The 14,558-nt window shown below is 38.5% G+C and overlaps 1 protein-coding gene across 4 annotated transcripts in view; it reads left to right on the top strand.

Moving 5' to 3' along the window:
• USP25 (ubiquitin specific peptidase 25) overlaps nt 1-14,558 on the top strand; it is a 37,817-nt gene that overhangs the window by 9,530 nt on the left and 13,729 nt on the right. For 2 of the 4 annotated variants that reach the window (XM_086462834.1, XM_086462826.1), the window contains exons 8-12: nt 1,693-1,901; nt 2,616-2,686; nt 6,814-7,042; nt 8,419-8,616; nt 10,750-10,889. In XM_086462834.1, the coding sequence (XP_086318960.1) occupies nt 1,693-1,901; nt 2,616-2,686; nt 6,814-7,042; nt 8,419-8,616; nt 10,750-10,889 (847 nt within the window). Of the gene's footprint in view, nt 1-1,692; nt 1,902-2,615; nt 2,687-6,813; nt 7,043-8,418; nt 8,617-10,749; nt 10,890-13,658; nt 13,773-14,558 lie in introns of all 4 variants that reach the window. The other 2 variants (XM_086462818.1, XM_086462842.1) reach the window with 2 other exon arrangements.

The raw sequence follows: 14,558 nt of genomic DNA, 5'->3' as shown, positions 1-14,558 counted from the left end.
TCTTCTAAGGCGTATAGGGTAAAGTTTCTGCTCTCTTCCTACAAGTATTTTTCAGCATGACAGACATAAATAAATAAACCAAAGTCTTAATAATCTGAGTTTGTCTCATGTGCTTATAAAAATATCTTTAGGCGGAGAAATACCATTTTCAAACAAAGCACAATTCCACTTAAAATTCCTAATAGAGACAGTATTTGGTGAGGTTACTGCTTCCCAAGTGTATTGGTTAAGTATCTGAATTTGGGCAGCATGTACGTGCTGCAGAGATTCAAGGTTTCTGGTGTACAATTTATCTGTTAATTTTTGCCTGGGAGTTAAGCCACTTTTCTGCTTTGCAGCTTACACTTCTCACTGAGTTTGTCAGTAACCTAACTCTGACTTTTTAAATACGGAGTAGCCAAAGTAGTAGAGGTTAACAACAATAATGTTGTTTCTTCTCATTCTTGAAGCTGGTAACTATTAGTAACAGTTAATAGAGTAACTTAGAAGAGGACTTGGCTGGGTGGACACAAACAGTTTATAGCAGAGCTTTTTATATTGCATTTGGAAAGTAGGGTTCTAGGTTCTGGTTAACTTTGCATTTGGAAAGTAGGGTTCTCGGTTCTGGTTAACTTTGTGATTCAGAGAACTGAAGTAAATTAATCTAAAAAGCCTTTAAAAGTTTTTAAATGTCTTACTGATACAATGCCAGTAGAAATCTTGATGATAGAGAAGACAAACTTTTAAAAGCTACCATTGCTTGCATGAAATACAATATCAAAAGTAATATACTTTGTTCAGACTGCTATATAGGATGTTTGTTGTGTAAAAATGTAAGTATTGTGACGACTTTTATCGATCTGTAGAAACAAGTAGTGTGTTACAAGGAGTGACATTGTCAGCTCTTAATGTCCTCAGAACTTTCTAAACTACTGAAGAATCCAGGTTCCTCAGGCAGTATCATGATGCTGTAAACAAAGTAAAAAAACAGTGTCTTGCTAAAATGATCTTCAGATTCCTGTTACGCATATTGTTACATATAGGTGGTCTTGTTGATGGGAGGGGAAAAATCTGTAACAGGTTTTCATTTTTAATATCCTGCTGCTCTTGTAGAATTCTTCTAAGCTGTCTGCTGTGCTGTTTTGAGTTAGAAGGATTGTTTGGAACAAGCTTAGATGGTTTGGTGCTAAATTTCCAGTGTGCTGTAAATATCAGAGGTCCCTTCGTTGTTGCAGTTCAGTTAACATGGGTGTTGTGGGTAGGCGATTGGAAAAAGAACATCTGCTAGGCATAAGACATGTGAAGAAGTTATTAAATGGAGAACTTGTGTTTATTGGATTTTATGGCCAATGGGCCATAAGACAAGCTGCTGTGATTTTTCACTCTGCATTTTGGCAGTAAATGTTTCAAACCACAGTCGTTACTTGTATGATGTTATTTGAAAGTGTTCAAGTGAAGCAAACTGGCTTGAACAATCCAATCCAATTTCTTTGCCTCTGGTAATGGCAGCCAGAGTTGTTATTGTGCTAACATGTTGTTACCTACAAAGTTTTCAGAATTTGCATACTAATTCATATTGATATTGTGGGTACCTTTCCTCGCTTCCACTGTAGGAAATTACTACCTTTACAATGTCTGGTTTCAGATGAAAAACTTATTTGTTTGTATATGTGATGATTCAATTTTTTTGTTTCATGTTTTGAACGAATGCAGCGCAATAGAGCAGCAGGGGCCTTCATCTTCGGATGTGCCAAGCACATCTCCTGTTCAGAGATCAGTAATACATAAACCATTCACACAATCACGAATTCCTCCTGATCTGCCAATGCATCCAGCACCAAGGCACATCACTGAGGAAGAGCTGTCTGTCCTAGAAGGCTGTTTACATCGCTGGAGGACTGAAGTAGAGAACGACACTAGAGGTAATGCCACAAGCTGGGAAATGCATTTGCTGTTAGAAAGGATTTGTGGAAGTGGGGGTAATTGCCTTAATGTCCTTAAAGTTCTCTCTAGCACATAGGAAGTGCACATATCTCAGAGATTCTAGTAGACTGGAGGTATATGAACTGAAGATGCAAACTGGGCGTTGAGTGAAGCATACATGGGTGTTTCAATGCAGGTCTCTGTGTGTGTGGTGTTGTGGGGAGTAGAGTGAAACAGAGGAGGGATCCATGCTGAAGAACGTCTCCTCAGATGTTCAGAGCTGTCAGTGTGATAGTGGCTGGGCCCATACTGTGACTTGGCACTCTGCAGGGGAGTTTAGGGTAGAGTGACCTCTTCCAAAAGAAAAAATCAGCAAATTTCTGAGTGAAGGCTTTTTGGAGTCGGTAGAGCGTACGGTCTGTTCTTTTGCTCTGAGGGAAACCAGGGAAGTAGTTGTTCCACCAGGGGTGAGCTTGGTTGAGCTCTAGGAAACAAGCAGCAGTGTTGCTTGTTTCGTAGAGCGCTCTCTGCTTTATCATCCAAGAAGGTTTAGTGTTTGGCATGTAGATAGGTAAACAGATGCACCAAATGTGAAACATACCCTTGTTTGGCTTTTGATGAGATAAAATAAAGATGTAGCCATGTGCAATTATGCAGCCTCATGGAAGAGAGTTTTGTTTGTGGTTTTTTTTTTTTTTTCCTTTTTGTTTTAGATTTACAAGAAAGTATATCTAGAATACATCGGACAATTGAATTGATGTACTCTGACAAAACAATGGTCCAAGTAAGTACAATTTCTGCATAATATAATTAAAAATAGATCCTTTTTGTCACTTTTATTAAAGTTCTTAGGTACTTGAAAATAGAGCAAGTATACAACAATTATATTATAGTGCTTTGAGAAATTTCATTAGAAAGTCATAATGGGTTTTAAAAACTTTTAATTATGCACAGTCAGATGAAGGACAGAATTACAATATTTTACAGGTGATATGCTTAAGTTTAAGCAACTTTATGATGAAAAGCTCAAATACGTTCTGTCTCTGATCCACTTTTTTTGACTTGAATGCAGAACAGTTTTTGTATAATGCAAAATTTTCTCACCCCAATTTGACCATATTGCTAGATAATCTTACGGCTTTGGTGGCAAAGCATTAGACAGAAGAAACTGTTATTATTATACTTTGATGCTTATTGCTATTGTGTATTGCAACTTCCATACTAATACTTGGGAATTTAAGGCTCCTGGTTTTAATTTGTAGTTAACAATGCCAGTGGGGTGGTTTTGTTGTTGTTGTTTTGGTTTTTGTTGTGTGTTTTTGTTTTGTTTTGTTTAAACTCTGTCTGTTAGTATCGGTCACAACCATGACTATTTGTCTAAGCTGCCTTTTAGGGAGTTTCTCATGCTGTATGGTCTGAACGGCGTTTTTAGAATGCTTTACTGCGGAGTCGTGGCTCCCCTGGTATTTCTTATGTTCACATACACGTTTGCTCACTTTGACAGGTTTTAAGGTTAAGGATTACTTCCTCTGTTACTTTCTGTTAGTAAAAAGAACTATTTTCCTTCCAAGTAAGATCTGTTCATCTTACAGTTTTCCTTGAGGTATGTTTTTATTTTGTACATGGTTTGTAATAGTTCCTGCCAGCTGAATTCAGATGTTAAGGATTTCAGGCAGACTTGCCTAGATGGCTTGCTTTAAGCTTGCTGCTGGCAGGCATTTTTTTTTCCTTAATACTTGCGTTAAAACAGGAAGGCTACAGGCTACATATCTAACAGTAAAATGAAGTAATTTGGTGATCTCACATCCAAATAGCCTGCCTGTGTTGGCTTAGGTGTTATAGGAGGAAATACCTCTGGATGGTGAAGATATTAGTCAGCAATCATTCCAATGGAAAAAGGAGATCACTTAGTAAAACACTTTGTCCTAGTGCAGATTGTTATAATGTAGACTAGATTTTTTTGTGTGTTTGGTTTTGTTTTGAAACCGAATTCCAGAAACGGAGGAGGATGAGGATTGTATATAGAATTGTAGAGCAGTGGTTGCGTTAAGTGATTGTTCGGGAACAAGTAGATACTTAACCCATCTGAAATCACAAGTTGGAAGTGAAGGCTGCCCTTCTGCAGCTCAGCTGTTTTTGTCCCTGTGGGTGTTTTGGCCCAACAGGAAGGAGACGGGTACATATAGCTGTCTACTTTCCCCTGCCTACCTCTCCATCTGGGTGATTGGATAGCTTAGTATTGTCCCATTCTGTGTGAGCAGTTTCACAGTATTGTTGTTTTCCTCCGAATGATACAGTTGCAGGACTGAAAACTTTTTCTAAAACTAAACTATTTCAAGGAAATAGTAATATATTTGCAGGATACTTCTTAGTGTTTGTGTGAACTATTTAAGAAGCTCTTCATCTTCTCCTTGGGTCCCCTTTGATTCTAAGGAAACTACAGTCGTCCATAAAACCCTTGTCAAATTGTCATATGAAATATATTGCCGAAATTCTTATTTTGTCTCATCATCCTGAATGAATAGATTTCATCAGCTGCTTATTTGATAATTTCCCTCCTTCCGTGAACTCGCTTTGGGGAAATAAGACACATCTGTTTTTCCTGTGGGAATTCATCTTTGATATATCAGCTTTGATATATCTGTTTTGTAGCTACATGTGACGAGGTTGGCAAAGCTCCATTTCTGTTTCATGAGTAGTCAGTGTAAGTGAAGCAGCTTAATGCCAACTATTTAATTGTTGTGTTGCCCTGTGCTATTAGTTACTGTTGATACAATGGCTTATCGCAAGAGATGCCTGTTGGCACTGAGCTTGCCTGTCTCCCAGTCACAGACTTCTGTGGGGAACCTTCGGGGAAGGTCAGCGTGGATAACTGACTGCTGGTTCTCCTGAGCTGGAGGAGAGGGTACGGGCCCTCAAGCTGACCGAGTTAGTGTGGTTTTAAGTAAAATGATTTAAAGCCATCTGGGATTTTAATGCCCTGTTTTAGGGTAAGGAAATTTTATTGTCAAAGTCTATACAGACTTGGCTTAACTTTTATTTATTTATTTATTTATTTTTTTTTTTTTTTTAAATCTAGAGTCATAGAATGGTTTGGGTTGGAAAGGACCCTAAAGATCATCTAGTTCCAACCCTCCTGATATGGGCAAGGACACCTTCCACTAGACCAGGTTGCTCCAAGCCCCATCCAGCCTGGCCTTGAACACTGCCAGGGATGGAACGTTAATCAGGATCTGTGTATATATATATATATATATATATATATATATATATATGCATGGACTTGCAATAATTTTAAGAAGGCTTTCACACTGATTTGATAACAAAACCCCAGAACATTCAGATTTAAAAACTTGCTGGGATTTCTTCTCTGTATACTTCTTTTGTTTGGGAGATTTATAGTGAGTATTGGTTACTGGGATGAATGTTTGATTCCAGCTGCTCTGCAGTCAAAGGGGGGGTTACAGCTTTACAGTTCAGGGTTTGCAGCTTTACAGTTCAAGGGGAGTTGCAAAATCTCCAGCACTTGCATGAGGCCTGGAAGAGAACGATCAGGTTAAAAATAACTTCAAGGAGTTTCTCAAGTCATAGTTACGTGTGTATTTATGGTTACTGATTATTGTGGTGCTCAAATGATACTTGCAACAAATACTTAGTACACCTTGTGTTAAATAGACCATGTTAAATAGTCCAGACCGTGACAGCAGTAAAAGATGGTTTCAGGTTTTTTATCCTAGCTGAGCTGTTGTCATTCAGGCATACTGTGCATAGCATGGAAGATCAGTTTCCCCTTTTATTTTGTATGTATCCTGCTGTTTCAGCAGGTTAAAATGAGCTGATCACTAAGATGATTTTAAAAGACTTGTAAGTAAGGAAGCTCTCATTCATTTTGTTTCTCTCTCCTTCAGATTTCCGATTGCTTATGTAGAAACTAGGTTTCTCCTTCTTCTTGCTAATCAGTGAACACATGTAATACTGCGATACTTTTTACATTGATCCTAGAAGCTGGCATCTTCCTTCTGTGCCTCAGGAGGAGGAGAGGATGTCTTCATATGTTCCATGCTTTTCTTAGCAATGCTTTTACTGATACATTTAAAATACTGGAAAAAACCAGTTGTATTCCTATTCTGCTGTTAGAATTTTACCTTTGAGTAATGGAAGTATTCAACTCCCAGCTATCCATTTAAATAAACTCTCTTACTGGCACATAGAAAGCACAGAGTTTATTACCTTGAATTTGCATATGCCTTTCCAGACTTCAGGACAAGTTTACCAGGTCAGAACTGGAGCAAATCAGACACTCAAGGCTGTCATATTTGAGGGGTTTTTGTAATTACAACCAGGGGAGGTTCAGGCTGGATATTGGGAAGAATGTCTTTACTGAGAGGGTTGTCAGGCATTGGAACAGCCTGCCCAGGGAGGTGGTGGAGTCACCGTCCCTGGAGGTGTTTAAGAGACGGGTAGATGTCGTACTTAGGGACATAGTTTAGTGGTGGTGGTAGAGCTAGGACAAAGGTTGGACTCGGTGATCTTGAAGGTCTCTTCCAACCAAAACTGTTCTATGATTCTAATATTAACCAATTAGGAAAAGAGAATGCCTGGCAGTAAAGACAGCAGAGTAGATATTTATGCTATAGACTCACTAATGTTTTTAAGATCTCTTGTAACTAGTAGTGGTAAGTAAAATAGTTTGAAGTTCTTTTGCTTAGTGGCTTGCTAGTTTTACCTTTTTGTTTTTTCTCTGTGTCATATTTTGATCCTGTTTAACGTCATTTTTGTAGATTTTATTTAATGTAGCTATTATTGCTGACAGGTAGTAGGAACTAAATGCTGGCAAGGAGAGTTTGACATTTTGGGGTTTTTGTTTTGTTTTGGTTTGTGTTTTTTTGGTTTTTTTTTTTTTTTTTTCAGGTTCCTTATAGGTTGCATGCCGTGCTAGTTCATGAAGGTCAAGCTAATGCAGGACACTACTGGGCATATATTTATGACCACCACCAGAACAGATGGATGAAATACAATGATATTTCTGTGACAAAATCAACTTGGGAAGAGTTGGAACGGGACTCTTTTGGTGGTTACAGGAATGCCAGTGCATATTGTTTAATGTATATCAATGATAAGGAACAATACTTGATACAAGGTAATTGTATGGGTATATTTTCTGCATGTTATAGAATATCTGAATATATTGATAAAGTGAGATCCATCTTTCAGGTGGATTTCAAGATTTTTTAACTGATTTTAATAATTATCGAAGGTTCTATTTATGCTCGTAACTGTTAGAGTGTTCTTCTGGGTGGAATAATCGCTCTTCAACTTTCAGGTTAATAAAGATAATGCCAGCGTTTCAGCATTATTAAGAATGCAAAATAATCGAAGTTTCCCCATTCGTAAACATTTTAGCCAGGTGATTGCATGTTCAGAATTTTGGAGATGTTATGTCACTGACGATTAGAACGGAAATATGGAAATACAGAAATGAGCCTCTTGACGTTAAAGTCCTCGTGTAGCTTTTTTTCATAAGCTTCAGAAATCTGATGAACTTTGGTGAAGCATGGAACCTTGAAGCTTTATGCAGTATATTGAAATGTGAATAACTTAGCCATACCAACCATACATTAAACCAAAGTAATACATGGATTTGGGAAAATTTTTTTCAGATCGTGTAGGATTATGTAACTATAAGGCTTGTATGAAGTGTTTGGAGAGAGGGCAAAGATCCCTTAGCATGAGTTTTGTGAGGCCTGACAGTGGCAGCTAGGGAGCTGACTCTGAAAATGGCCAGAAATTCGATAACAGGTGGTAGAAAATTTTCACGCTCCTGTCTTTTCATAGGGCAGAAAGCTAGAGTGTGCTTTTGTTTCGTTTTTAAATAAGAACTGATATTAACCTTGATATTTCTAGACGGCCAGATGAGTAGTGGACTTGCACCCATAGGGTTTACGGGCCCTGTAGGGTGGCTGTGCCACACTCAGTCTGAGGACTGCTGTTTGGGGGATAGTTACAGCGAATCGATCACCTAGGATCTGGGGTGCTCTTGCAGAGACCATTCTCGAAGCAAAAAGCAAGGTTACTCAGTGTAGCTGGTGTTCTTACCAGTTGACTTTCCAAATCCCTGTAGGCCTACTCTCCTTCCCCTTTTCTGCTGGGAAGTCGAGTTGTGTCCAGCTCTGTCTGGCAGTAATGGAGTTAAGTTATGGTGGGGGATTTTTGTGACTTCTTTTTCTGAATGCTCACAATCAAGGGCACTTATGGCCTGAAAGGCTCATCTTTCAAAATGGCAATGATCTGATGGTGCCCAAGAACACATAATCCAAAGATCACAAGAGCAGTAGCCATATGTCTCAATAGCAGAGGACTGCACAACAGATAATAAAACCGGTTAAAAGTAATAGATTTTGGGGTTTTGGTGCTGTACTGTATGTTTCCAGTAATTCCCTTGGGGAAATTCGTTGAACATGCTTTCTTTTCCCCTACTCTTTCTTTTTCTGAAATTTATATTTCATGTTACCACAGAGGAATTTAACAAAGAAACAGGACAGGTCCTTGTTGGAATGGACACGCTACCTTCTGATCTAAGGGATTACGTCAAGGAAGATAATAAACGTTTTGAAAAAGAACTTGAAGATTGGGATGCAGAACTTGCTCAGAAAGCACAGCAGGAGAAGTTGTTATCTCAGATACCAAGGGCACCAGCACCCTCACCTGCTCCAGGTTAGCTTTTTCTACCTGTTTATAAAAGGAGTGGAACCAAAACCGTGTGTTTGTATATATTGTTTTGCAGCTTAAGAAAGGAAGAAAATGTTAATTTGTGTAATCTTGATTTATAACTACTTACTTGGCCAAGGTAACTCTACTTGAAGTTTGGTCTGTTGGGGTTTTTTTGCATTTTATTTTTATTTTTAAAAAAATAATTATTTATTGGTTCTGCCTTTTCCCTCCCAGTTGCGCTTAGCTTTTAATATTTTTTTTTTTCCTGTAGAAACTTTGGCCTTTTAAGATAGGTAATTATTAACAGGTCTCACCAGTCTGTTTTGAGAATTTATTACAGAATCACAGAATGGCAGGGGTTGGAAGGGACCTCTGGAGATGACCTAGTCCAACCCCTCTGCTAAAGCAGGTTCACCCAGGCAGGTTACACAGGATCACATCCAGGTGGGTTTTGAATATCTCCAGAGAAGGAGACTCCACAGCCTCCCTGGGCAGCCTGTTCCAGTGCTCTGTCACCCTCACAGTGAAGAAGTTTTTCCTCATGTTGAGCTGGAACTTCCTGTGCTCCAGTTTGTGCCCGTTGCCCCTTGTCCTGTCACTGGGCACCACTGAAAAGAGCCTGGCCCCATCCTCTTGACACCCGCCCTTTAGATATTGATAAGTGTTGATAAGGTCCCCTCTCAGTCTTCTCCAGGCTAAAGAGCCCCAGATCTCTCAGCCTTTCCTCATAGAAGAGATGCTCCAGCCCCCTCATCATCTTTGTAGCCCTCCACTGGATTCTCTCCAGTAGCTCCCTGTCCCTCTTGAATGAAGGGGGGACCCAGAACTGAACTCAGTGCTCCAGGTGTGGCCTCACCAGAGCAGAGTAGAGAGGGAGAATAACCTCTCTCGACCTGCTGGTCACACTCCTCTTAATGCACCCCAGGATACCATTAGCTTTCTTGGCCACAAAGGCCATGTCTGGCTCAAATCCACCCATAAGTGATGTATATTATTCTCTTCAGAGTGATTGAGTAGAAGACCTACCTTCTCATTTTAAATTAGGGCAGAAATATATCTGAAGAGTAATTTATTTGGTGTGAGGTATTGAATAGAGTTAGCAAGACTTAGCAATAGTAAGGCCCACTTAAGAAATTACTGTGTAAAAACAAGGGTGTTAAAACTGTGGAAAAGGCTCTGAACAGCAACAGTGAGGCCAATGCTGTTAGGAACCTTGCTAAGGAAGACCACTGACAATCTGACTATAAAACATATGCCTGCTTTGACACAGAAGAACCTGTCCGGTTTTAGGTTACATCCACCTTTTGCTCCATTGTAGAAAGCTCTATGTACATTATGTGAAAGATGACATGATGGATTTGTGTAGTGAGACTGCTGTCCAGGTGTTCTCACTGTTGTATGTGAGTCATTAAGACTGAGCATATATTTCTCATACCTATTTATGACTACAAACTCAATGCAAAAAGTGCAGTGATTTAATGACATTTCTCTTTTTGTGGACTCTATGGAGAGTGACTTCATCTTCTGTGTGTTTTGACTTCACAAACACTTTGAGATTGGTCTTAGTTCTTCTGTTAGTAATGGAAGGTACCAAATGAATGTTTTATTTGTCTGCCAAAATGTACTTTCATCATGTGAGGAATATGAGACGCTATATATGCTAATCAATTTTATTGCCCTCAAGTGGGGGGAGACTTTGAGATTTCCCTTAAGTCAGAAGAATGTAATGTGGTGATTATTTTGCGAAGTGAAAATACATCTGGCACTCAAGTGGCTGTAGGCCATTCCGTATATTGGGTCTGTATCTCCCAGAAAGTCCAAGTAGAATCTCATCTTTGTTATCAATCATCCCCTGTATGATTGATGAATGCCTCACTCAAAAGCCTTAATGGGTTTATAAACAGGACAGGTCTGTTGTTCATCATATAAAATAGTGGGTCCATTTATATGGAAGTGCTCAAAATTACCTGAGACACAGACTGATGTAAAGTTGTGTTTGTGAATGGTGTACACATTAGTGTGCGTTTTCTGTGTGGGTTACCTTATCTATGAGACAGTGATCCAAATAAAACTAATCAATTCAAAGTTTATGCTTATGTTAACACTCAAAATTGTTATCTCATTTCTGTTGCTAAGTTCAAGCAGGAGAACCAGAGTATTTAGAGCAGCCATCAAGAACTGATATTTCAAAGCACTTAAAAGAAGATTCTGTACAAGCAATCAATAAAGCTTTAGCTGAACAAGAAGATAGAGGTGCAGAAGCTATAATGGATACGGTGAGGATATTTTGAAGCTTGAAATACTTCTTTTGCTTTTATTTTGCAAGTGGGAATGATATAATAGCTGATAAAAGGGGGTCTGTGTGGAAACTTTGAACTGAAAATTGGTGTTTCTTCAGGGACTGTCCAACAGTGAAGTCCATCCAGAAAGTGTGTGCTACAGTAATGGGTATAGTAGAAGAAAAATACTAAGACAGATGTCCTCTGTATGGTTAAAGTTCTTGTCAGGAATAGAGCGTATTGTTCAAATGACGATGATGTGTTTGTGCCCACTATCTTTTCAAAATATTAGATGGTTCTATGTATTTTTGAGTAAACATTGACTTTCCGTGTAAAGACTTAAAAATACTGCTTTAAACATTCAGGTTTTTATCTGAGAAATGTAAGATTAGTAAGATTATAATTGAATTCCCTTGAAAGACCTATGGATTTAAAAGTAGCTTTCAAAAATAAGGAGTTCTTCAACAGTATTCTGTAGCTTTAATGCAAATTCACAGCTTGACGAAAATTATTTTTTGTGATTCATCAGATGCATTTATTAATTTGAAATGGTTATAAGAATTAGTGTTGGGGGATTCTGTTTTCACTTCGTACACAAATACTAAAAAGAATTGGAAATTAACTACTTCGTGAGTTATTAATGAAACTAATATTTAACAGTTTTTTTCTTTCAGCAAATGTTTTGTTGCTTCCATGTAAGTATATAGATAAATGATCAATATATTTGCCACAAAAGGAAGTGCCTTTAAAGCAATACATGCATCTGTCTTGGAACCATATCTGTAAGGATAAAATATATGAAATGTATAGCTTGCTTAGGCACCCCTAGTAACCAACAGAGATGATACTTTAGATCTATGCAAAATTTAAAGCATGCTTCCTCAGTTCAGGTATGAACCCTCATTAAAGAAGAGCAGTGTAGCCCCAGGTATCTTTGGGGCCACAGGAAAGTCCTCTTAAAGCCTTTGAAAATGACATGACAACAACTTTTTCACTCTTAGACCTGATGTGTTTTCAATCCCCCTCTCCTGTGGTGTCAGGAGAGCAGAGAAGCATGCTTTCTCTGCTAAACTGAAATCAAAGCCAACAGGGAAACTAATCTAACCCTGGTTGAAAGATGCTCTACCACTAATGCTTCAGGCTACAGCATATCTGACTGTTTGAGTTCTCAGAACGCAGAACAGCTTAGAGGGAGCCTGACAAGCTACCTCCAGCTGAAAGTGTAGCTGTGAAGATACCAAAGCCATGATAAAATGTCTTACACGATGTTGTCCTCTTTCTAGGCTCTGTGGGCATCCATCCCAGTGGGATATGGAAGAATCTTACAGACTTGATTTCACAGATCAAGTGTTTTAGTTCAGGCTAATGACACTTTGCATAGTGATCAGCCTTGGGACTATACAAGGCTGTGGTTGAGGAACCATGTGGGGAGCATCATGATAGGCTTAATGAGACAGAGGCAGGTTGTCTTATTCCAATATTTTCACTGCATCGTTCTGCCACAAGGTGGATGGCTCTTTAAAAACAAAACCAAAAAATCCTAAACCTCTTTTATTTAGAAACAAATGTATTTCAGCTGTTAGAATCTACAGCGAATTTCTACCTACTCTGAAGGTACTCTGCTGATGTTTATAAGCTGCTCTCTGCATACCCAAATTTAACTTAGGCAGAGTTGTACTTCCTTCTTGATGTATCGGCATGCTTTTTAATTATTCTACTTCCATATGCATTTTGACGTGCAGGCATATATTCATTTCCTCCACTTCTTGTTTGTCCATTTTAAAAGAAGGAAAGCCAACATCAGTACATATAACAAACAGGATTGTGGGTTAGACACCACATGATCATTTGTGTCCATTTTCTGCCCTTTTGTCTTTTTTTTTTTTTTTTCCTGCCCTCTGATTGCACAGTCTTCCTTTGTATTTATACAGTGCTGGGTGTAAATAGATACTATGTGTGTTTCTGGAATCATTTAAAAAATGAGGCTATTGTAATAATTGCAGAGCAATTAGCATGGTGCTCTGATTGCTTAGATTACAGTCAAGGTTTAAGTTCTGCAAGCGTTGTAAACTGTCTATTATATAAAGACAGACATAGGAACTGAGATTTGTCTCCTGTATTGTTTAAAACTAAGTTTAACATAGCAAGAATTTCAGTGACTAGCACAACCTTCCCCTGATTTTAAGTCTAATAACTCTTCTAAAAAAATATAAACTTGTTGAATGTAATGCACCTTTAAATATTCTTTCAAATATCTTGATTGCCAGAACCTTTATTTGTATATAAATATTTTTTTAATTTTTTTTTTTTCCCTTCAGAGCATCAGGAAATGTTAGCCTTTGGCTTCTTGCCATCCTTTAGTATGAATTGATCAGACACTTCAGACATATTTAGTAGTCTTTTGTGAAGTGTATGAAAAGAAGTGGTGGTTCACAGACTCATCCTTTAACAACTGCCTTAAATTTCTAATGGATGTTAGAGTTGCAATGTTGGCATACTAACCTGTAAAGGTGTAATTAGTGAGTAAAGAAGAAATGAAATCTTTTTAATAATGATGGCTTAATTTTAAAATGTACTGCTTAAAAAATAAAGAAACTGTAAGTGATTAGAGAATATAAGTGATACTTATATTTTTTTTCAGAACTTCAGCAGTGCACATCAGTTTTACTTGATCAGCCTGTCAGTTTGCATCTCTCTGTAATTTTCTGTTTTCTGATTTTATTTTTTTTTCCCCACACATATACTGATAATGGTTTTCTTCTGCAGAGCTCTGATAATGTCCCAGCTCAACCAGCTCCTAACCAGCGAGTTGTAGAGGTGGCGATTCCTGATGTAGGGACTTTTGTGATTGAGTCAGAGGAGGGGGGTTATGACGATGAGGTACATTTGACTGCAGTTGTGTGCACCGCTCCTCGGTGCTTTCTTGTGCTGCCTGATGAGAATTTTTGGCATGTTTGCACATTATGACACCTAACAAATTTCTGCAAAACTAAATGCTTAGCGATTTGTAACCTTAACAGTGTCTTAATTTGTAATGAAATATGAAAGGAAAGCACTAGCTACTCTAATTGGGCACGCTTTGCATGGTACCATTTACACTGGAGGTATATCTGTCTTTTTAGCTGTGGAAGTTGAATGTTTGTGTTAGGCCAGATAGCCTATCACCAGAAATGCTGGTGATAGACTGTGGACTACTACATTATTTAAAAAGCGACTGGGTAGTGAGTGGTGTTCCTAATGTTTGTGCTTTCTTGTCAGTCCAATAAAGCTAATACTCAAGTCCAATCCCTTATTTGCCAAGGTTAAGCTTTTCAGACTTCAAGGATTAAATAACCTGAAACTGATATGGCCGGTGGAGCTGATTCTTCCAAAGCTTAAGAGGAAAAAAACCCCACAAAAATTCTTTTTTCCCAATTCAGACCCAGAGTGGTATGTGTACCTGGTGCTACTTGAGGAACAGACGAGAGGGCCATGTTATCCTCAGTGACATTATTTTCTGCTGCCCTGTTTTTAGCAGCAGAAAGCAATGCTGCCAGGTCATCAAACTGTCCTGCCTTGACGCTGCTTACTCCTTGTTTGTTTTGGTTGGGGATAGCATTGGTGCAGCCCATATTCTCAGGTATCTGAGCACGTGTTCTTGGTGGGCTGTGAGGAGCTTTTGCTTCC

This window comes from Leptosomus discolor, chromosome 1 (genome assembly GCF_034619465.1).
Source record: "Leptosomus discolor isolate bLepDis1 chromosome 1, bLepDis1.hap2, whole genome shotgun sequence".
Lineage (NCBI taxonomy): Eukaryota > Metazoa > Chordata > Aves > Leptosomiformes > Leptosomidae > Leptosomus > Leptosomus discolor.
The sequence above is the reverse complement of the archived record's forward strand: the minus strand, read 5'-3'. Positions and strand labels throughout refer to the sequence as shown.